General features: G+C 43.2%; 3 protein-coding genes across 10 annotated transcripts; 1 reads left to right on the top strand and 2 right to left on the bottom strand.

Annotated features, from left to right (window-relative positions):
* Positions 1-10: 10 nt before the first annotated feature.
* On the bottom strand, positions 11-7,225 carry gpr19 (G protein-coupled receptor 19). Of its 2 annotated transcripts, none has more exons than XM_084345936.1 (2): positions 7,211-7,225; positions 11-3,915 (listed from the first exon to the last, which is right to left on the bottom strand). In XM_084345936.1, the coding sequence occupies exon 2, from the start codon at positions 3,887-3,889 to the stop codon at positions 2,612-2,614; it is 1,278 nt and encodes a 425-aa protein (XP_084202062.1). In that variant the 5' UTR covers positions 3,890-3,915; positions 7,211-7,225; the 3' UTR covers positions 11-2,611. The 2 variants fall into 2 exon arrangements, with proteins under 2 accessions (XP_084202062.1, XP_084202061.1); XM_084345935.1 differs by lacking the exon at positions 7,211-7,225 and adding an exon at positions 6,530-6,613.
* LOC311252629 (uncharacterized protein) lies at positions 6,785-13,709 on the top strand. 6 transcript variants are annotated; one of them, XR_014621544.1, is made up of 9 exons: positions 6,797-6,876; positions 7,138-7,265; positions 7,464-7,543; positions 8,927-8,995; positions 9,107-9,323; positions 9,787-9,837; positions 10,378-10,458; positions 13,163-13,234; positions 13,625-13,709. XR_014621544.1 is itself a non-coding variant. In XM_084345940.1 (9 exons), the coding sequence occupies exons 5-8, from the start codon at positions 9,188-9,190 to the stop codon at positions 13,196-13,198; spliced, it is 228 nt and encodes a 75-aa protein (XP_084202066.1). In that variant the 5' UTR covers positions 6,797-6,876; positions 7,138-7,265; positions 7,464-7,543; positions 8,927-8,995; positions 9,107-9,187; the 3' UTR covers positions 13,199-13,234; positions 13,625-13,709. The 6 variants fall into 6 exon arrangements, 4 of the variants coding, with proteins under 4 accessions (XP_084202064.1, XP_084202066.1, XP_084202065.1 ...); XM_084345940.1 differs by having other exon boundaries at positions 9,107-9,247; XM_084345939.1 differs by having other exon boundaries at positions 9,107-9,289.
* Positions 11,089-24,141, bottom strand: tbk1 (TANK-binding kinase 1). Of its 2 annotated transcripts, none has more exons than XM_084345934.1 (21): positions 24,080-24,141; positions 21,514-21,620; positions 20,550-20,690; positions 20,293-20,422; positions 19,999-20,180; positions 19,695-19,855; positions 19,507-19,617; positions 18,949-19,128; positions 18,350-18,546; positions 18,175-18,233; positions 17,956-18,047; positions 17,536-17,637; positions 17,370-17,448; positions 16,748-16,869; positions 16,592-16,668; positions 16,244-16,283; positions 14,213-14,314; positions 14,008-14,104; positions 13,605-13,705; positions 13,101-13,172; positions 11,089-12,232 (listed from the first exon to the last, which is right to left on the bottom strand). In XM_084345934.1, exons 2-21 carry the CDS (start codon positions 21,598-21,600, stop codon positions 12,193-12,195), a joined length of 2,172 nt encoding a protein of 723 aa, XP_084202060.1. In that variant the 5' UTR covers positions 21,601-21,620; positions 24,080-24,141; the 3' UTR covers positions 11,089-12,192. The 2 variants fall into 2 exon arrangements, with proteins under 2 accessions (XP_084202060.1, XP_084202059.1); XM_084345933.1 differs by lacking the exon at positions 24,080-24,141 and adding an exon at positions 21,708-21,829.
* Positions 24,142-24,218: the final 77 nt, after the last annotated feature.

Here is a 24,218-nt window from a genome sequence, read left to right as displayed (position 1 = left end):
ACCAGGTGAGTATTTGTAGATACATTTATTTATATTCTGACCAAAGCACGGCGTGTACAGTCCAGACAGACGTCATTGACCTCAGCAGTCTTCAATGAGTTTTATCTCAAATTTCGTTGGGAAATAACAGAAACCAGTTCATATAACTTCATGTGCGACAAATACTATGAATACATTTCTTCCTAACTGCCCCGTCACCATGAGTAAAATGAGGGCAGGCCCCTGACTGCAGACTGCGCTACCTGAGAAATCCTTCAGTATTATAAACATCTACATGACTGTGATTCAGCTGGTGATCTGTTGTCTGTGTTGGGCAGCCACGTCTGAAGAAGCTTGTTGTGTTTAGTGAAAAGTCAGAGTTACTAATGTGAACGGACAGTCGGGTGTCGTCTGTAAACAGCTGAACGATCGACCGTCCTGTGTCACAACGTTCCTGCAAAGCTGTTTCCTTTTATTGGTAGCTGAAGCGTTATAACTGGGGAGTGCTAACCTGCATGTTCTAAGCTCCAAACGTCCCAAATTATACATATTTTTGAAAATCTTGTGCACACAAGATTCAAAATGATCCTTCAGGACATTGTAAGGCCTTCCTATAAATATCTACCCAAGGTGAGAACTTCTAACAAAGGCAGCACTTGTGGCCATATTTCTGTTGCTATGTTTCATGTAAGACGCCAGCATTTATGTAGCTAGCTAGTTAGCAAGTTATGCTAGTTACTGACTCCTCTTATGCCTTCTTGTTTTCGGTGTCTAATCTTTTGTGCACGATGAAAAAATATATACTTGTAGAAATAGACCTGTGACAATTTTTGTGTTTCTATTTTCCGTACATGTAGCCAGTTTACGTAGCTAGCAAGCTAGCTAATTATGCTAGTTACTGACTCATCTAAGGACTTCTAGTAAGGTGTGTTCCCCATACGCGTGTATTTACTTGATGAGAACATTAGCAAGCATTTAGGTAGCTATATAGTCAGCTAGTTATGCTAGATACTGACTCCTAAGCATGTCTCATTCTTAGACTCTAATCTTGTGTGCACATGAAAGGAAAATATTCTTCAGGATGCCATAAGGCTCCTATAATGTATATTAACTTGTTGAAAACCCATCAATAAACTTCTAACATTTCTGTTGCTATGTTTCATGTAGCCAGAAGTTATGTAGCTAGATAGTTAGCTACACAATGCTAGTCACTGACACCAAGCACATGTTTTTTGTTGGTTTAGAAGTATAGTTCATAAATGACGCAAATACTTCGAAACAGCATAAATACTACATAAAAAAGTACTAAATGCACCTCAAGGTGGAAATGTTTCGTTAACAACTGCGTCCAAAGTCAAGAAAAACTGAGAACTCCACATTTTTAAGCCAACACATTCAAGAAGTCCTCACAAGGACAGACATTGAGATACAATATAGAGCATAATTAAGCATCTGCATGATGAATTTGCAGATCTGCTATTTGTAATTTGATTGATATGTTTACGAGAAATAGGTTTCCAAAACAGCTGACGTTCAAGACCACTTTTGAAAAATACAGCTAGCAGTGAGACTTCTCTGTTGAAGTTAAAGGTATTTTCAACTTTGCTTCTAGACAACATCCAAAATTTGAAAAGTAGGCACTAGTAGTAGGGTTTGTTAAATAATGCTTTAGCCTCCAACAATCACCAAATTCATCCAAAACTAATCCAGAATTTAAAAGTAAATTAATTTTAACTGTTTTATCAGGTTTCTACAATCTTAAGTGAGAATCTTTTCTCTTCAGCTCTCCGTTAACAGACCACACAACAGAATTTAAAGCTTTGTGATTGGTTGTTTCTTACGGAAATGTACCTCGGAGGTCGCGTTAACACCTTTTCTTTCATTTTTATGTCCACAGATTTCTTGTCCTTTTTTATGAATTCACTGAGGACAGTTTATGTTCATGTCCACCAAAGCCTTCAAAGTGTTTAAAGTCACTTTTACTTTTGAAACCAAGAATATTTCAGCTCGTTTTCCTCCTCGCTCTTGGCAAATGTACCGTCTCTATTACTCTGTATTAACGAACACTGATCTTTACTTTAACATGATCGAGCTCAGTTGACCTGAACAAACTGTATATTTAGGGCTCGGTTGGCCAACTCACCATTACTCTTAATGTAGCAAAGCAGATGATGTCACTGTTAACAGTTGGCTAATAGCCAATACTAATGTTAGCTTCAACCACATACATTACTGTAGCAAATCAGATGGATTCACAACAGGTCACTTTATAGATGGCCACAGACTACAGTTAGCTAGCTAACAAGCTGACATTATCGAAACACAAAATCAGATGCATCAATGGCAAAACAATCCATCAAAACACAGCACAGAAAGAAATCATGATTCAGATCTTAAGTATAAAAATGATTAGCTGTTCACAGCTGTTGGGAACCTCCAATATGGCTGCCAGGAGGTGTGTTACATCAGAAAAAGCCCTTTATACAAACTGAACACATCTGAGAGCTGTTGTCTTTGTCGAATACAATGCTAGCTTGTTCCAGCTAGCTCACCTGCAACGTTGTGTTGTTGAAGAGTACAGTTTTTAAACGTGTTCATTTTTGTACATTCACAATTTTAACACCATCCAAACTCAGACAAACGTGTTCGGAGGGTTGGCATTAGTGGGCCAGGCTACCTTCTTTTCCTTTGCCTCGCGGTCAAATGTATCATACACCGAGTCCTTGGTGACCGTCTTGGCCTGCACGGGGATGTCCACCACCCCAACATAGTTCTTTTTGGCCATCCGAGAGCTCGCAGTGATGGTGTACGCATTACTGCGGTAGCATTTCATGGATGACATGCAGAATGTCTCCCTCATGCCCCTCCTGAAGTTTGCATTGTAGACGGAGTACAAGGTTGGCTTGGACGCTGTGGAGCTGAAGGAGATCCATGCGATGGCTGTAAAGAACAGCAGCCCCTGCCTGCTGGGTCCATCAGACTCCCTGGGGTGCCACAGCTGGGCGATGAAGAAGGGTGTCCAGGTGAGAAAGAAAACTGAATTGAGCATGAGGAACATCTTGATGGTCTTGACTTTAGTCCGTGGGACGATGTTCATCGTCCGGCGCACCGTGTGGCCATCAGCACCGATCCTCCAGATGTAACGTACCACCCGCTGGTAGAACGACATGATCACCACCACTGGGACCAAAAACCCAAACAGGAGGTGGATGGCAGCATAGGCTATACTGCCCCAGGTGTCTGAGAGGAAAAAGTCACAATGGCTGCTGCCTGTAGAGGCGGAACCATAGAAGAAGAGGCAGGGTGACACGAAGGCTGCATCAAACAGCCACGATGCCAGGATCATCTTCTTCGCTTTCTCTCTGGACACCTTGAAGCTGAGGGGGTAGACGATAGTGTAGAAGCGGTCTACAGAGATGGAAAGCAGGACATAGACCTGCACACCTGGGCAGAGGTGCTGCAGGTAGCGAACAGCCTTGCAGGCAGCGGCGCTCAGCGGCCATCGTCCTGATGCAACCTGCAATAGGATGAAGGGGGCGCAACCCAGGCTCATGAGCAGGTCTGCACAGGCCATAGACACCACAAAGTAGTTGGTGGTGGACTGAGTCCGTCGGCTCCGGTGGATGACCAGGCAGACGAGGGCATTTCCCAGGATGGAGACCAGCCAGAGAACCCCGAACACCAAACCCAGGACAGCGACCTCGCCTGAAGTCAGCTCATAGGAGATGGAGGTCCTGTTGGGCTGGCCGGAGGACGAGCCCTCGAGGCTGCAGGGGGGGGTTGTAGGGGAGGTTGCCAGGACAGTCGAGTTTACCCTCTCAGAGTAGTTAAATGACATCTGATACATGAAAGATGGAGAGTAAAGGGAGGGATTGACACCAACTGTGTTTGATGACTGGGCATACACCATAGCTATACAGCTTCACCGGAGACGAGCTGTGGAGACAGAGAAACATATTCATCATTAGTACAAACACCAGCAGACACTCACAACAGACAACACCTCATTAGAGCCCTTAGTGCTGGAACTATTTCTTAAAAAAACAACAGTGTGTCCATCCGCCGAGTACTTCTGTGCAGGCCACAGTTCATTGTGGTTTCTGCACAGGCACAGTGCTGGTTGGTTGGTTGGTTGGTTGGTTGGTCGGTCGGTTGGTTGGTTGGTTGGTTGGTAGGTAGTCTGTTCATCGGTCGGTTCATTGTAAACTTGGTTTGTTTGTAGTCTGCTGCTCGGTAGGTTGATCAGTAAGATGGATGGTAGTCTGTAGGTAGGTCGGGCGATCCTTCGATATTACTGGAACACAGTCAACTTGGGAATGATGTCATTCCCAGCTCTGACTTCCAACTTCAGAGGTTAATGGATCACGCCGTTAACTAGTCAGTTGGTTAGTTGGTTGGTAGTCAGTAGGTAGGTTGGGTGAGCGATCCTTTGTTCAGCTGGTAAATATGTTGGTAGATCAGAAGGTTGGTTATTAGATTGGTTGGTAGTTTGGTAGGTAAGTGGGTAGTTGTGTTGCGTTCCATTTGAACTAGGAAGTCGAGTTTCCAAGTTCCCAGTTGGCACCTTCAACTGGAACGTCACCTGACTTCAGAAGGTCGGATTCACCTCACCAACCCCGACCCCAAAATCCAAGATGGCTGCTCCACTTATCACTTATCACTGTCCAACTTCTATGTGTGGACACGTTGCTTCAATGATTTGATGTGCAAAACACCATGTCATGCATTAACAACTGGTATTGCTATCATTGACTAACAATGGCTAACTGGTAATCCAACTTGTTGTACTGGGACGCTGTCAGCTCGGGCATGATGCCATTTCCAGCTCCAACTTCCAACTTCAGAGGTTGTGAAGATGCTTTTCCTCCAGCTCCATGAAGACATTTACAGGACTGATGGGATCGTTTCTAAGCCAACATCAGCAACACGCCTCAGCAGGCTGTCAAGGACTTTAAATAACGAAGGGAAACATCTAATGAAGACGTAGCTCCACTTCAGAAGTGTCATCTGGGGAGATGTACATTCAAATAACTGTGTTGGTTTCAGGACCACAATAATGACCTCTGAGCATCAAAGAAGTCTTTTTATAAATATCTGCACCTCTAAGCAATCAGCAGCAGTTAATTCTCAACCTGTGCTGGCAGCTGATTTCATTAATCCTTCTCAGGGATCAGTTTAGTGTCCACAGAGATCCTGCTCTCCTCTGAGGTCGCCCATTAAGGACCTGAAGAAGCTCATGTGGGAAAACCTCTTTGTTTATCGTTGCCTTTGTGTTTACACGGCTGAACATCAACCTTAGCAACCTCATCCATCCATCCATCCATCCATCCATCCATCCATCCACACTCACTACGCAGACGTGTGCTGGTTGAAGCAGAAGATTATTTATCATGTAATTTCTAAATAGACGAACTTAACATGTAAAAAAAAAAGGTAAATAAAGCACAATTAAAACAGTAAAGCTTACAGCTGAGACAGGTACAAATAATTAACTATGACTCAAATAATTAAAGTAATTGTTAAATGTGGTGTGTCATCAAATGTCTGAAGTTGTCCATCAACTACTAGTTTTATACAACAGGTCCAAGAACTTCTCTTGTGTGAATTAATTAAAGCAACATTTTCCTCCTTTAAGATTCATTTTATATAAACTAAGATTCATTTTATATAAACTAAGACTCATTTAAATCCATCCTGATCTCATTTAAGAGTTAAACGTCTTGATGGAAAAATACTGAGAAGCAAAATCAGCCTTTTACGTCTTAAAGTGAATAAATTAATCTCATATTTATTTAAATATTGAACATTTCAGGTGTCAAATGAAATGAATCTGTTTCCAGAGTATCACAGTGTCGTACTGAAGGACAGTACTTGAGTAAATGTACTTTAACTGTATACTCGTGTACCTGCTGGAAAACAACCTGCAGCTCAGAGCGACATGTGATCATTTCCATCAATAAATATTAAAACACACATCTGGTTCATTCAGACAGATCCATCATACATCCGGCTGTACACACACACACACACACACACACACACACACACACACAAACACACACACACACACACACACACACACATATATATATAATGTTACATATGTTCATCCCAGCCACCAGAAACCAAATCAATCAGCAGATAAACAGCCCGGTGATGGAGGCAGCCCGGTGATGGAGGCAGCCTGGTGATGGAGGCAGCCCGGTGATGGAGGCAGCCTGGTGATGGAGGCAGCCCGGTGATGGAGGCAGCCCGGTGATGGAGGCAGCTCGGCCTGGACAACATGTCTGCTCCTCCATCTCATTCACCGCGACGGCTGACTGATGGTGGAGGACCACATCTGACCGGACCGCTGGACCACACCAGAACACCTCAGAGACCATCACACAGGAGCAGCCGGTCCGTCCGCAGGTCTACAGGTGACCGCAGCCGCTCGGCCGCACGTCGGAGCTGAAAACGGCCGCTGGCAGCCGCCGACGTGTCGGTGTCGGTGAGCCCGTCAGCGAGCCGGTTCTGGGGGTTAGGTGTCGGTGTTCAGAGGCGGACTCACCGGTGAAGAGCCGAGCAGGAGGGACCGCTTCATGTTGGGTTTATCCGTGATTCAGTGCGGGTGGAGGAGGTCCGTGAAGGCAGCACACGTCATGGCTGTTTGGTCGTTTCGTCCGTCTGTCTGTCTGTGTGTCGGTCCGTGTGTGTGTGTGTGTGTGTGTGTGTGTGTGTGTGTGTGTGTCTGTCTGTCTGTCTGTCTGTCTGTCTGTGTGTGTGTGTGTGTGGTCCACGGAGCCGCCGGAGGATGAAGCTGCAGCTGATGAAGAGGAGGACGGATGTTTTCTGACGAACAGGGGCGGACAACAGGTTTGCGGGGCCCCTCAGCCACCGTCCATCTGTTCAGCTGCTGTAAGTGATGTTATTATAAGACACTGAGACACGATGCTGGTTATTACTGCAGTCTAAGATTATTCATGAAAATAATGTATTTTAATTTAATGTTTTATAATTTATAAACATAAAACAAACCTCAAAATGAAAGTTTGTGTGAGTTTATACTGAAACGTTTCAAAGTGGAAAAATAAACGGAGCCATGAAACAAGTTAATAATGAAACTACGCGGCGGCGACGCGGACTAACGACTAACTGGTCCTCTTGTTTCGATCGCAGCTTCCAGCTTCTCCTCGCTGTTTAGCGGCGGTGCTCGTACAGGGACTGTCGTTTCCCCAGTAAACACACTGACCTCTTCGGCTGTCGGAGCTCAGACGCACACTTCACTTCCTCTGAGTGTTACCATGGTAACATAAACACCTTGGATACCGGTCACTGCTACTGTGGACGTTTTACACAGCTGAAATTAAATATTGAACATGTGTCCAAAAAACCTAATTCTATTTAAATAAACATATTCTATTGAAGTGTATGACTAAATGTGGTTTGATTAACTTACATGATGTGTCCTGCTGTCATGTCTCTGTGTTCGTTTCATTTATCAGCCCCAGAGGTTGAGGCCGGGGACATAAATCCTACGATGTGACGCCGCGAGGACAAACTTTCCATCTTCACCCCGCGACTGGTAAAGTTGTCTTTTCATTTTTAAGTTGCAGTTTGTAATTTTAGTTGAATACATTCAGAAATGAGCTAAAATCATTGACAGAATGTTAATAAATAACAGTTTTGATCTTATGGCATCTTTTTATTGTGTAGCAGATATCTAATGACGTTAGCATGCTAACCAGCTAGCTCTGGCCCGTCTCAGTCCAAAGCTCCTGTGCTAGTGTTCTTGAACGCTCCCCCACTGCTTCAGGCTCTTGGTCAGACCGCTAACTGCATGACTAACTGAGCTAACTAGCTAACAGCAGCTACAGTTAGCAGCAGGTAGCAGTTACTCTAGTGATATGCTGCCCCCTATTTTTTTTAAGTATTTGACCGGTGGCTAATTCTTACATACTGCACAACAGTTTAGTCATCAGGTGCAGTAATCATCTCAGCCTCTTGGGGGCGACACTGACTTTTAGTGTTTTTTTATTGTCCTGCTTTTATCTGCTCTTTTTTGCTTTTATTGTTTTACTTTGCTGTTTTTTTCCTGACACGTAAAGAGTCGGACATGAAGAACAGGATAACGTTAGCCTGAGTTGTCTCTGTTCTTCTTCATCATCTTCTTTCAAACTATTATGACAGTTGAATGTACGATGCTGCATGAACGCCACCCTCAGGGTTGTTGCTGTTCTGGTGCGGTTGCTTTAGTCTGAATCCGTGAGATAACCACGCCCACCTCATTTTCTTACGACACAGGGAAATTAAAAAAAGGGCTGTAAATGAAAGTGGTTTGTGGGGAACGCTAGCCCTCACGTTAGCTAGCTAGCTTTAACAACCTTAGCGTTATACTTGATGTATGTGGTCGCCGTAGCCTGACTAGCGCCTCCCCAGAAATGTACCTGCACGTCGCAGTGACGCAGATCGTAACGACTGTACTTGGTCACTTGGTAGTTTCCTCAGTAAACACACCGACCTCTTCGGCTGTTTGTCCTCTGGGTTACTTTTCACATCGTCACGGTTCTTAATCGTCCTTTAAATATTATGACAGTTGGAAAATATGATGTTGTGTTACTGCCCCCCTCAGGTTTGTGTTGGTCTGGTCTGAATCTGTGAGATAACCACGCCCACCTCATTTGCATATGAAAATGAAGAGAGAGAAAGAGCTGTAATAAATGTTTTTATTAAATAAAAAGTCCACTGAGATGAATAAGTTGTCCTTTCAAACATAATCTTTTTAAAATAAAAACATACGACTGATTTATTGAACTACACTGACTCATTTATATATTTGTATCTACATTTATTTACATACTTGTTGCCTAATTTATTAATTTAGTATTTACTTAGATGTCATCCATAGTCTGGAAATGTGTTTTTATAAATAAAGAGTCTGAGTTTAATTATGAATCTGCTTCATCAGAGAGTGAAGACTCAACAGGTCACCTCAGGACTGAAAACCTTCATCCTCCTCCTCATCGTCACCTCACAGGTGAGTGTTCTGATGTTGTTTATGACCGGGCTGATTCCTCCCTCTCTCCTCATGTGACCCGATCAGGTGGAGTCATTGATCGTTATTAATTATTAATCGTTATTCTTGCAGTCGACCTTCACACCGTGACGAGCTGCAACATGTCTGCTCTATAAAAGGAAACGCTGCCGTCCATCTACAGTTATTGGTCTGATGCTGACGGGGGTTGCTGTCGCAGCACGTCGCCATGGCAACCTCAGCGCTGAGGAGACGGTGATTTTCCAACAGGCCGGTCGCCATGGGAGACCAACAATGGTGCTGATGGGAGGAGGGAGGGAAGAAACAAACAGTTCAGTGAGAGAGACTCGAGTTTTCTGAGTCAACATCAGTGACTCAACAGAAAGATGTGATTTTATTCATTTAATGTACGGAAGCTCGTTTCTGCCAAGAGGAAAAAAGAAAACACAAAACAAAGGAAAGATTTTCGACGTCTGTGACATTCTCATGTTTGAGTTTTAATAATCAAATTTTCCTCAAAGTTTTGATTTACCTTTTTAGTTTTTGTCATTTCATTTAATTCATCCTTTCCTGGTAGAAATGGGCTTCCATATAAATATAATCATATTTACAGTCAAGAAAAAAAAAATCTCATCATTTTGACTTAATGATGCAAGAATTTGGAGTCTAGTTTAGTTTTTATCATTTCTAACATTTTCTTTTTTTTTTCTTTTACTTCCTGGTCCTCCGTATCGAATCTACAGTGTGTCAAATGTTTACAGTCTATTAAAAATATTTTAAATGTCTTTCTTCAGATCAGATCAGAGTGGACACACAGGCGCCGCCTCAGCGACCGGAAGGAGAAGGTAAGATGCTTAATGTGAACCTTTTACAGAAGCTCATTTCTGCCAAGAAACAAAACAAATGACAAAATTACAACTTCAGCTTTTTTTAAGTAGGTTCCTCTTTACTGTTTATCACTTAAAATATTGAATGATGACTTAATGTTAGTTTGAATTATTAAAGCCTGACTTTATATCATCAGGAGGAGACGATGACTGAGCCTGACTTTATATCATCAGGAGGAGACGATGGCTGAGCCTGACTTTATATCATCAGGAGGAGATGATGACTGAGCCTGACTTTATATCATCAGGAGGAGATGATGGCTGAGCCTGACTTTATATCATCAGGAGGAGACGATGGCTGAGCCTGACTTTATATCATCAGGAGGAGACGATGACTGAGCCTGACTTTATATGATCAGGAGGAGACGATGGCTGAGCCTGACTTTATATCATCAGGAGGAGATGATGGCTGAGTTTTAGTTTTTCGGTGAACTGTTCCTTTAAAATCTCACAAGTGTAACGTGGCATGGATCTTGACTGTCCATTTATGATCAACAGGAAGTTGAACGACTCCTGACTGGACCGCTGTGTGTTGACTCTGGACACCAAACAACGGCTCTGCCATCAAACAATGACAAGGTAAGAGACTACAGGTGAACTACGGAACTAAAATTGCTCTTTCTTCTGTGTTTATGACTTGAGAACTGGTGTTTCAGATTTTATTTCACAGAAAAAATGTTTTGCCTCGAATTCACACGTGAAAAGTAAATTCTCAATTGTTTGATGAATTGGAGTGAAAAAAAATTCTCCGGACAAATTTTGAAATGTTAAAACAATGAAATGTTATTTTCCACTCAGTTTCACAAATCTCCCAAAAAATCCTTAAATTTTATTGATGAAAAATTCCTCATGAAATTTTATCACATGTAAAAAAATGTTGGATAAAAATATTGACGAAATTGTTTGACTTTGATTCTCACATGAAAAAATTTTGGAAGAAAAAAATCCACCTAAAATTTTCAAAAATATTTTCTCCTGAAATTTTTATTTTTTATATTTTTGCTTGAATTTTCTTTAATGACATCGTTTCATGAATCTGAAAAATGCACTGAAAAACACAAAAAACATAAAACGTGGTTTCATGGTATCTTTTCTCACCAGTTCTCGGGTCATAACGGGAGAAAACGATTTACATCAGACACCAGAATAAAACATTTCTTCTCTTGCCCCTCGGGGCTTCCGTAGGAAACACAACACATTCAGACGTCGTTCTCCAGATGTTTTCTTTATTTACATGTTTTTCAAACAGTCATTGAGCATTTTGAATGCTGATTATTGACAAACGAAACATGAACATCTCCTAAAGAGTGAACGATGACGATGAGCCGATCGAAGGTGACGAGGTATTTTCTGAATGTTAACTGACCAGCGTCTGGAGACGATATGTGACAACATGATGCTTATAGAAGAAACTATTTTAATTGATTACTGATCAGCCTTTAAACAATAAATAAACACCAGATACAATCAGCAATTTTCAACTTCATCCCCCAAAATTTTCACTTTAAAATGCCATCGATACCCATTAACAGTGAAGTACGGGATTTTAAAGATGACGGTTTATTGGTTTATCTGCACAGTTAAAGGAACTTTCAGGTGTTAAAACCCCTTAAAATTGATAAAATAACATTAAAGTCATCAAATTCAGAATATCTCAATTTAGATGACACTTCTGTCTTATTTGGTCCATTTCATTGATTTTAAACCCTTTAATGTTACTTTGTTAATTAAAGGAGATCGTTACAACCCTTCACTTGGTGCAGAAAACCCATCATGGATATTTTACCTTATTATAATCCAATCAACCTTAAAATACCCTGAATTCATCCTTAAACCAGCACAAAACCACAACAAGCACTTTAATCTGAGTCCAGGTGTTTGATCATTAATAAACTACGTCGATCTTAATTTACATTAATTTGAAATATTTGGCAAAATGCTCTTGAATGAGTTGAAGATGTTATTCAGGTTCTGACGAGCTTTGAAACAACAAATTAGTTCTAAAAGTTGTTTAAATCAACAGGAAGGTTCTGGTTCTAACGGCTGTCTGGACTCAGGTGAAGGCGTCTGCTGTGTCAGGGTTCAGTAAAGGTCTTCAGTCGTTCCTTCACTCGTCGTCAGGCCAAAATATGTTGGAGCGAGCGAAGCAGCTTCTACTGCAGGAGGGTAACATGTTCCTGAACAGGTCCGACTGATCTGAACGAACTGTTCATACAAAAAGCTTCTTCTCACAGTCTCATTATTTACAGGATAAACACACAATATTTACAGCAGCTCCACGAGAAGACGAACGCTGCAGCCAGACTCCGTTTCTTAACCTCTCAGGCCTCCGTCCAGCGTCAGAGTCCCGAACCTGAAGGACAAACGTCACAAGTTAACGCCTCGTCGTCTGTCAGCTCCCTGATACACCACAGCCCTCACAATGTAGGTGGAGTGTGCCAGTGTGGAAACCTTCTAGGCCCGCGGCTAATGGGCCCCGGGCTAAAGGAGCTGTTGGCCCCAGGCTAGCTCCATTAATGGAACCATTAGCCCATTAGCCCCGGGCTAATGGGGCCAAGAGCTCCTTTAGCCCTGGGTCCATTAGCCGTGGGCTAGCTCTATTAATGGAGCCCGGGGCTAATGGGCAAAAGGCTCTGTTAGCCCTGGGCCCATTAGCCGCGGGCTAGCTCCATTAATGGAACTGTTAGCCCATTAGCCCCGGGCTAATGGGCAAAAGGCTCTGTTAGCCCGGGGGTAATGGGGCCAACAGCTCTGTTAGCCCGTTAGCCCTGGGCTAATGGCTCCGTTAGCCCGGGGCCAATGGAGCCTTTGGCCCTGGGCCCATTAGCCGCGGGCTAGCTCCATTAATGGAGCCGTTAGCTCATTAGCCCGGGGCCAACGGGGCCAACAGCTCCGTTAGCCCTGGGCTAATGGAGCCTTTGGCCCTGGGCCCATTAGCTGCGGGCTAGCTCCATTAATGGAACCATTAGCCCATTAGCCCCGGGCCCGGGGGTAATGGGGCCAACAGCTCTGTTAGCCCGTTAGCCCTGGGCTAATGGAGCCTTTGGCCCTGGGCCCATTAGCTGCCGGCTAGCTCCATTAAGCCCCAAGTTTAAGGTTCACGTGAGAAACACTGACTTCCTGTAGTCCAGCAGTCTATCACATGTGGGTCCAGGCTAGCAGTTCCCCCCTGCTGCCAGTGTTTGTGCTAAGCTAAGCCGGTGTGTGTCGTGCTGTCTGACCTTTCTAAGAAGTGGTTGTTCTCTGCCAGCTCTTTGACGACTCCCTCCATCTCCTCCTTCAGCTTCTTCATCCTGGACAAACAACATGGAGTTACTAACCAGCGCAGTACTTTTTACTCGAGTACAAATCTGAGGTACATGTGCTTTACTTTTTTCAGTCCTCTTACTACTTTTACTCCACTACATCTACCTGGCAGCTTTAGTTACTTAAAAATTCAGATTTTAACACACAAACATATGAAGAGATCATAAAATCAGATGTTTTGTTATAAAGCAGTTTGTACAATTTCCTGATTAGAATCAGAATCCTTTTACTGTCATTGAACAAAATACAGTAAACAGTACAAGGCAGCAGTGCAATGTAAGTATGAAAATATAAATAAATATGTGCAGGTTGTAAGTATGTTCGATTATACCGTCAGGAGGAGTCGGAGTAGTTTTCGTACATGAAGTGATCAATGAACTAATTATCTTGATGAATGAACTGATGATGAAGAGACTCACCCCAGCGTCATCTCCACCAGTGTGTTCTGACTCAGGTACGCCTGAGACTTCATCCCACTGGACACCAGAGGAAGAACCTTCTGAGGCAGCTGTTCCTGCAGCTGGACACACAGACACACACAGATAGAGACACACACACACACACACACACACACACACACACACACACACACACACTCTTTAAAAACCATAAACATGTCTCATGTTGTGATGACAGCCTCTGTGGTCTCATGTTCAAGTGATCGATTAACGGAGTGTTTCTGGACGTATTTTGTGTATAAGAACAAAACATGAGAACGTCTCCTCTGTCCAACTGTCTCGGGTTTGATGTGAAGCTGCTCTCAGGTCAGCTGACGCTCGTGGTCATGTGACCAGGTGCTGTGTAGGTGCAGGTGCAGCTCACCTTGATGGCTCTCTCCATCAGCATTGTCACCTCCTTCTCGATGCTGATCAGCTGACCGGACAGACCGAGCAGCTGCTTCCTCACATGATGAACCTTCCTGAAACACAAACATGAGCACGCGTCAGCACACACACACACACACACAGTCGCTTAGCAACAGAGCCATCAGGCCCACTTCCTGTCGGTGTGTGTGCAGTGTTTTTACCTCATCCACTCCTCGCTCTTGGAGATGAAGAGGCGATACTTCATGGCGCACTCCTCCGTGAACAGAGAGCGAGCTTTACTGGCATGAAGCACCAACTTCTGTCTGTCACACACAGACACACACACAGACACACACAGACACACACACACACACACACACACACACACAGGTCAGGACCTCAAAGTACAACCTGGCGCTGAGTTCACGCTGGTGCGCTGCCCTCTGCAGGCAGAGAGCAGAAACTACAGCAGCAGTTGAACATTGAAGCCTCTCAGGATCTGAACCTGCAGCTGCACTCTGCATGAGGACTTCATCAAGCGTCAGGAGAACACTCGTTTTCTCAGTTTACAGGTTAAAGGACTCCAGTGTTTTTCTGTTTTATCAAGTATTATTCGTTTTTATATTCAAATCAGTATAACTGCTGTACTTCTATGGCACAGACTGCAGTAATACTCAGAGGTTCAGATACGGACACAGTTTTTACAGAAATGACGTCAGTCAGATATTCTTCTGACATTTTGATTAAATGTGTTGTTACTATGAAGAAGTATTTCCACATCGAGGGAACAAGATTCTGACAGACACAAAAAGTCAAAATAAAATGAAAATAAAGTCAAAAATGTTCAAAAATAAATAAATTGTGGAAGTTTTTTTGAAAGAAAATTAAATTTTTGAATATGTACGAGAAAAAAGATAAATTACTACCAAAATAAAGTCATTTTTAGCAGAAAAAAGAGCAAATATGAAAATAAAGCAGCAATTTTATGAGACAAAAGTCATTTTTTGGGGGCAAATTTTCGATTTTTTTTTTAGCATTAAATCGTAAATTCATAAGATTTCTAGATTATCTTTAGAAGAAAAAAAAATAATTTTGGGGGAGAAAATTAAATGATTTTTTTTTTTATATGTACGGGAAAAAAGTTAAATTTCTATGAAGTCAAAGTTGTAATTTTTAGAAGTACAAAGACCAAATATGAAAATAAAGTAGCAATTTTACAGGAAAAAAGTCGAAATTATTTGGAAGAAATTGTTAAGATTTTTTGCCGGAAAAATTAAGTTAAGTTGTGAAATACGACATTTTTTGGTTGAATTTTTTTGAGAATTAAGTTGTATTTTTTAGCAGTACAAAGACCAAATATTATGAAAATAAAGCAGCAATTTTAGTTGCTAGTTAGTTTTTTGGGGGGAAAAAGCTAAAAAAATTGAAGAACAACATTTTTGTTTAGAGAATTAAGTCATAAATTTTCCAGAAAAAAGTTGAATTAATATGAAAAATAAAGTAATTTTTAGCAGAAAAAAGACCAAATATTATGAAAATAAAGCAGTTTTATGAGACAAACGTCTAAATTTTTGAGAATGAAGTTGTAAATGTAAAGGTTTACGAGAAAAAAGTCGAATTCTTTTGAAAAAATGTTAATTTACGAGGAAAGAGCTAAAATGTTTTGAACAACAAAATGTTGATTTTTGGGGGGAGAATGAAGTTGTTGTATGACAAAGAAACATTCTTCCTTGTTAATTTACTTTTTTTTTTTTTTTTTTAATGTCAACGTTTTTTAAAAACTTTTTTCTCACAAAATTGCCACTTTGTTTTTCTGCTAAAAAATACGACTTTACTTTTATAATAATTCAACTTTTTTCAAGGAAATTTATGATTTAATTCTCAAATTCTTTTGTCTTTCACTTTGCACATTTACAACTTCATTCTCAAAAAAATTCAACTTTTGTCTCATAATTGCTGCTTTATTTTCACAATAATAATTCAACTTTTTTCTGCTAACAACATTTTTTCTACGAGGAAACGAAGTCTTCAGTTTTGTTGGTTGATGGTAATTTAATCTCCTAAAAGTTCTGTTGATTTTATTGAAATTTTACGATTTTTTTTCTTTGTATAATCTTTTTATCTTGTAAAAATCACAATATTCTTATTAAATTGAGACTTTCATGCTGATTTTATTCTCCTCTCTTCCCTCAGTGTGGCCCGAACATCTGTGGCGTCACTGACGTCTGATAAAAACTGATCAGGCAACTTACTTGTCAAACTTGTGGATCTGCTCTTCGTTGTACGGCAGACCTGAACACACACAGTCAAAAGTGACGTTATTGATCTCCAACATTGAGAGAGTGGTTAATAAAGGCTGTACACACTGAAAAAACAGCACTGAGATCAGGGTTTCCAGCTCAAACTGGGAGCATGTTAGCATGTTAGCATTTAGCTTTGAGGCAGTGTCTCAGTAAAGCCTCACAGAGCTTGTTTCTCTTTAAGGTGCATCTCTGAGCATCTCTGAGAAGATGGTAACACTACTGAGTATGTTACACCCTCATAGCTAACCAGTTTACAGCTAACTAGCATTAGCCTCCTGTCTGTGTGGGTGGACTCACGTCTCTCTGCTTTGTCCTTCTTGAACTGTTGGTAGATGGCTGTGATGGCGTCCAGCAGCACTTTGATTTTCTCCACACTGCAGAGACAAGCTCACCATCACACACACCGTCACACAGACTATAGATATCACTGCATGTAAACACACGCAGCCTTACTTCCTGTCCTCGGGGTGCGTCCCCACTTGTTGTGTCCAGCCGTCGGTCAGCAGGCCGCCTGAGAGGAACTTACTCTTGATGTCTTGTGTGGTTCGTTCAATCGGCTCCAAAGAGCTGGAGATCTGAACACACAGCAGACGTAGAAGACGTCAAACACAGAAACAGCGACAGGACCACAGAGACTCTGTTCACACTTCACATTAACATGCATCACTTCCCCGTCACTGACAAACAGACGCCATGTTTCTACTCAAAGACAGAAAGAAGTTCATGTAGAACATTTGCTGAATTTACAAGAAGGAACAAATAAGTCAGAATCAGTCAGAGACAGAGTTTCACACAGTTTATAAAGTGTCTCCAACTCAACAACTCACTAAACTGACACATTTGTTAAGGGAGTCTGGTGATGTTGTGGTTACTAGTTCAATGAAACAGACGGTGTGTTCACTAACATCCGCTGCTGACACTGGCAGGTTAACAGAGGAACAACCTGTCGTTATCATGACTTCTTCTTGTTTCCTTTGTGAGTATGACATGTTCTGGTCATCAGGGTGGATGCTGACAGCAGGTGTGAACAGGGCCTCTGTGACACCTCGATGTGAAAAATAAAGCGAGCACTCACTCTGAGGACTTTCTTGTGCATGTCTGAGATCTCGTCGTATTCTGACGACAGCATGTTGGCCTGCATCAACACCTCGAACCTGCACGACAGGAAGTCATGTGACGATCTGACAGGTGTAACAGCTGATGGACTGCAGGTACATGAAAAGTGTGTGTGTGAGACTCACAGCTGCTCGGTCTTCTCCAGGATCTGTGTGCAGTAGTTGCACAGATGGAAAACCTCAGACTTCTTGTGTAGAATCTCACTGTAGTCCTCCTTCATCAGCTCACTGGACACACGAGGACACACGAGGACACACAAGGACACACGAGGACACACTCAGTTCTGTCTCATCGTGAACAAACCTCAGCTTGTTTGTTATCTCTGTGTTTATAACATTAAAGTAAATGTCACCAGGTTTTATTTGACTTTTTCAACCCGGGTCATGAAACTGGATCATTCTGCTGAATGTTCTGATCCACCTCGTGGTTATAAACGAGGATGGCAGCAGACAGGAAGTGAGCTAAATCAGCGGGTGGTCGGTCCCTCAGCCAAACGTATCTGCATCTTTGAGTCACGGAGTCAAAACAGTCTGAAGTGAACTTACTTCAAACCTCGAACTCCTTTCCGCACCAGCTCCTGATAAACCAGCAGAGACTCTGACGTTTTCCATAAATGTCCAACATCACCAGCAAAAGTCTGCAGAACAACGGCAAACATTTAATATCATCACAGAACAGAACATGTTTCAATCCTCATCTAACCGGCCGGGTCATTCAGCAGACCCACAGGTGGAGCAGCGCTCATCACTGTGCTGCGTCAGTACCTTTGCGTAGCTGGCGTCCAGGTCCAGGTCGTAGCGAGGCTGAACTTTAGGAGGACTCGCTGTGGAGACAAACACAGTTTGAAATCATCAAAGCTTCCTGGAGTTCAGACACAAACACACCTGACACGATTCATCAGAGAAGAATGAAGGGAAAGAGGAACAGGAAGCTGCGTACGGTCTTCAAAGATCAGCCCCACGGTGGCGACGGACTCGCGGCTCACGAGCATGATGGGATTGTCTCTGGAGGTTTTGGGGAAGGTCTTGGCCTGGCGGTTGGGGTCAAGGACGAGGCGGCGGCCCTCGTACAGCAGCTCCTGGTTGTGCAGCGGGATGCTGCTCCTGCGGGACAGCAGCTCCTGGAACAGCGCCGCCCTGTGGACACGTGAAGAACAGCAGCTGTCAGATACACAGTGAAGCAATTCACATCCAGAGAGGACAAACATGAAGAAACAGTCCAGGTCCAGGTCCAGGTCTGAGGGCTGGGCCTGACCTCTATACTGCCTCCTGATAAGTTCTGTGGTAGAAGATCCAGTTAATGAAACTCTTGTGTTTTAAGAATTTATTCTGGTATTTCAACAACGCAGTCGAGACATTTAGAGGATAAATGAATCTGTTTCTAATAAAGTTTTTTCAAGATTTTTTTTTTTAAATGTGAATATAAAATTGAAATAATTCAACAATGCAGTTGTACAAATTTCTAACCAAGCGAACTGAACATCTCGTCTGACCGAACAACAGAAACATGCTTCCTGTGGTCGTGACTTCCTGTCTTACGTGTTGTACTCGTGGATGTAGACGTGGTGCAGCGTGGCCTGCTGCAGACTGAACACGTAGACCACGGTCCGGTGCAGGATGTCGTTGGTCTCGGCGAAGAACTGGTCGAAGCCCCAACACTTCTCCTGATCGGCCTCCAGGATGTTGGCGAGCACCGGAGTCAGGAGGCTCTGAAGGCCCCTGAAACACCAGAACATGTGAGATGGACTGAACCACAGCAGCTGTGAGGTTCTGTGAGTGATGAGTTCAGACTGAACATCCCAACAGCCGTGATCACACGTGACACCAGTACCTTCTTTATGCTCATTAAACGTTTTGATGCTAACGTTACTTTTTAAAGCTAATCTTATTTCTCTACACACTCCGACACACCGGCTGACGTCACTTCTGTGATGCAGCTCACTGATTTTAAAATGTTTCATCACAAGTTTAATTCATTCATCTTCCAGATTAGACAACACAAACAGACGTGTGTGTGAGTGAAGGTGTAAAAGTAAAAACACTGAGTGTGTTGGAGTTTCTGAGGAACACGACATGACGACAAACACCGACTCTTACTTGGACAGACTGCAGGACACCGGCATCTCCGTGCTCCACTCAATCTTCCCGTTCTCACACTTCTGATGGCCGGAGATCGTCCCGGACGGTTTCTCTGTGATGATTTTATACCTGCGAGGGACGAACAGCTCATCAGTGTCGTGTTTGAATGTTGCGTGTCGTCTCCGTAACGCTCAGTTCTCTCTTACATGACTTCTTTGTTCCTGCGCGGCCCTTCAAACGGTCTGAACGGGAGGCTGCCGGTGGCGGCGTGGTAGAACGTGACCCCGATGCTCCACAGATCCACCGTGGCTCCGTATTTCTTCTGGTGGTCTTTTCTCAGCACGGCTCGCTCGTACATGTCAGGGTGCTGCACGGGAAACACACGAAGAAGAGTTCAACAGGAGGTTCGAGACTTCATCGTGGAGTCCTGTGAAACTGTGATGAACATTTAAAGAGCGACTGATGAGAAACATGTGGACACTCCTGTGAGCAGCCCGTCCGGCTCCTCACCAGGTATTCCTCGGTGCCGTACAAAGACACAAACTGCTCGTCGTCCTCCAGCTCTCTGGCTGCTCCGAAGTCTGTCAGTTTGTAGACGGAGCGTCCGTCCTCTCCGATCACACGCATGATGTTTCCTGGTTTGATGTCCCGGTGAACAATACCGTACTCTCTCAGGTGGTTCATACCTGCCACTGCAGACACAACAGCCAACCAGAGAACAGCTCAGAGCCGGGTAAATGTTTCAAAGTCCTAAATATGACGGCAATTAATGAGTGAAGGTAAAGTTTTCAAGCTGTTCCTCACCGACATCGTGCAGAACTATGAGGAACTCGTCCTCGGGAAGTCCGTAAGCGTTGGACGACTCCTCCAACACGGTGTAGAGACTCCCACAGGGACAGTACTCCATCACCAGGACTTTGTGACGAGTGTTGGACTGAGAGGAGGAAGAGGAGGAAGAGGAGGAGGTCAGAAACATGTTGAAAACAGACGTGTCTCTGGAATCAAAGCGTGTCCTTCATCTACAATCATCTGCAGCTGAGACAGAAACAAGCGTCACTGACCTCCTCCTCCACAGCGAACAGTTTGACGATGTTCTTGTGGTTGAGTTTCTTCAGAACCTCGAACTCTCTCATCTGGACATCGAGCGGCCTCAGAAAGCTCAGGTTGTTAAACACTTTGACGGCGTACAGGTCGCCAGTTTTCTACAGTTGGACAGACAAACACACAGTTAGACACATGACACGCTTTACATCAAACACTTCTCTTGGGTTTCCCGACATAAATTAAATAAAGACCAGATTCAAACGGAGGACCAGGTTCAGACGGAGGACCGGGTTCAGACGGATCCTCACACTTTAAAGATTCAGGTCGAGGGTTTGGGGAAATTCCCTCCCGGTGGAGTTTACAGCCTGGAGCGGTTCTGGATGGACTATAAACACAAAGTGTGACGTCTGATCTGTGGAGGTGGAAAACACACCGTCTGTGTTCAGCTCGTCCTGCCTCCTCTGAGCTCTGACAACTAAACACTGAACTATCTCTCTCGTTTTGTGTGAGGAGTAGCTGTTGTCTGCTCAGAACCAGGCTGCAGGGAGACCTCCTAGTGACCCAGAGGTTCAGATCAGGGCCGGTACCGATCATTAGGAATCCAGAGACCGATGATCGATAACTGGAGCTGATTTACATCAACAGGAAATATAAAACCAGTGATGGAACGTAACTGACGACAATTTACTCAACTACTGTTCTCGTGTTTCTACTTTTACTCCATTACTTGATAACTTTAGTTACTTTGCAGATTCAGATGATTCAGTTCTGTATTTTTACATTCAGTTGTTTGAACACTGGTAATCGTAGAAACGCTGACCATCGGCCTCGATCACCGGTCTGTCCTGTAGCTCCTGGTTTGACTTGTATTGTTCAGATAACCTGTCAGGAGTGTTTACAGCCTCTGTTTACAGCGGGTCACTCTGACCCGCTCAGTGACCCGTCAGCGACCTGTCAGCGATCGGCTCTGTTGGTTCCTACCTTGTGTCTGCCGCGGTAAACGTTGGCCGTGGCTCCCTGACCCAGCAGGTCCGAGATGAGCCACAGGTAGTTGGTGGTGCTCTGCATCGTGTCGGCGGCAAGTGATCCTGAAAACACACAAACAGCTGAACAGTCGCACAGAAACCCATCGACATAATCAATAAACCAGAGAGCAGCGGGGCCGAGGATCAAACCTGTCAGACGGGTCGTCATGGTAACTGTGTCTTTCATCAGATAGTTTGATTTAAATAAATCAATCTAATGTCAACGTAAGTTTATCATTGATGGACGACGGAAACTGCCAAAATCAAAAAACAAATAGAGAAATAAAAGCCTCAGTAAATAAGTGAAGATGTCATTAAACGCTCCACAGACATCAAAAATAAATGACATCAACTAATATTTCAGTTTAAATTTGCTTCTGTATTATTTGACTTTGTATTAATTTCCCTGTTTTGCCAATTAATTTGACATGTGGTTAATTTTCTTAATATTTTGGTTGCATTTATTTATTTATTTACTTTTTGCTTATTGATCGATCAACATCGGAGTTTACAGATCGACAGGTCCCACAAAAGCGGTCACCTGAGACCGCCTCGGACAGAAATAAACACCTTAATCAATAATTAATTTAAAATTAATACAAGAAATATGAGTCTTCCTTTGTCTGTGTTGACAGAACCTTTTTAAATCTAATAATACTTTTCTTATACCAACATGATTATTTCTGGGCTCAAATCACTTTTTTAAATTACTTTTTAAAGACAAAATTATTTTTCTGATGCTAACCTTACTTTCTTTGATCCTTCCGATGTTTTCACTCCACCATCAGTGTCGACTTAATAAGACGACTAAAATACTTTTATTCCCTTTTTTCCCATTTTAAAGTGACCGTCCACTTCACACAGCGCGGTGAGTCTCATGTGGTTTTGAAGAAATTATTTAGGTTCATTAAAAACTAATACAGGAATAAATACATTAAAGGATAACTACCATGTTTTACAACCTGGACCTTATTTCTAGCATAAAATACGATCCTGTACTCACCCAGATAACTTTGGTGTCATTTGAAGTCGTTCGGACGATTTCGGGCACCGACACACAGCCTCTATGAGCATTATCTGCCACGAAACTAGTTTATTTCACCAATATTTTGTTACGATACGCTCGTGCTATTCCCCTCTGAGTCCGGGCTCGTCTGTTGTCAACATCCGGGGTCTGTAGGTTGAGCTACTACCTCTGACCTGGAGGATGTCGTCTCTGAGCTGCGCGCACCCGCGACAGCCGGCTTGTTTACCTGTAGCTGCTGCTGCTAGTTTGACCCCGGATGTTGATAACAGACGAGCCCGGACTCAGAGGGGAATAGCACGAGTGTATCATGACAAAATATTGGTGAAATGAAATAGTTTCGCTGCAGATAATGCTCATAGAGGCTGTGTGTCGCTGCCCCGTCACTCACATTATATGGATATATCGCCGCTACGCTGGATCTAATGTCGTCCGAACGATGCCAAATGACACCAAAGTTATCTGGGTGAGTACATGATCGTATATTTTGCTAGAAATAAGGTCCAGGTTGTAAAAGACGGTAGTTATCCTTTAACCACTAATTCATCTAAAATTCATACAAGAAATTTAAACTTAAATAGAAATGAATAATAAATAAAATAATAAAAAATGTAATTAAAAAAATTATATAAATACAAAAATAACTTTTAATTAAAAAACAATATAATAAATTCAATCTTCTTTTCGTGTTTGAAGCTGGTTAATAAATCAAATAATACATATAAATAAAAATATAAACAAAATAAATATAAACAGAAGCAAATTAAAACAGAATTATCCATGTGCGTCACATCTTATAATTTCAGAGCGTTTGATGACATAATAATTTAATTAATTGGGTCATTTATGTTTTTATTTCGACACTTCCGGTCCTCCAGACCCACGACGTCAGCGCGTAATCGTGACGTAGCGGTGTGTCGGTGGGAAATTCCCGTTTCAGGCCTGAAACAACAGAAAGCTGCAGAGAGGAGACTCCGCCGCGGACTCGATGAGACAGCAGCTTTATGAGAGGGGCTGCCGGAGCGGAGCTGCTCCTCCTGCTCCTGTTCCTCCTCCTGCTGCTCCTGCTGCTCCTCCTCCTGCTGCTCCTCCTCCTGCTGCTCCTCCTGCTGCCCGTCAGCCCGCCGCCTCCACACCAACACACTGATTTACCTCCTCAGATGACGAGCCAGTACTGAAACCAGCTAACGTTAGCGCATAAATGAGCAAAGGGCAGCGCAGCTCGCGGCCGGGCGGCTGCGGACTGTCGGCCTGTCGGCGGTGAACGTGTCGGTTCGCTGCTTTATTTTCACTTTCTGTCGGCGGACGTCGACACAGAAATGGGAACTGAACGCGGTGAATTAAACCTGCGTGGTGCTAACAAGCTAACCGTCCTAACTGCGACAGAACCGCGGGGCCGCTAGCTAACACGCCGAGCCACAAACTGGTGCCGGTGAATTAAGTGTCAGCGCGTTTATTCTCGTTTAAATTCATGTTTTTATTGTGTTTATTTCCTCACCCGTCTGTCTGCGGCCGAGTCCTCGTCTTCCGCTGTTCCCCGGTCATGTGACGGGAGCGGACCAATGAGCGCTCAGAGTGAGACAAAGGGGCGTGTTATGGAGTTACCGTAATACTCAGAATATGAGCGACAGATTGAA

The sequence above is a fragment of the Pagrus pagrus genome, assembly GCF_965226575.1.
Source record: "Pagrus pagrus genome assembly, chromosome: 23".
NCBI lineage: Eukaryota > Metazoa > Chordata > Actinopteri > Spariformes > Sparidae > Pagrus > Pagrus pagrus.
Note: the sequence above shows the minus strand (reverse complement) of the source record. Positions and strands in the feature narration are given on the sequence as shown.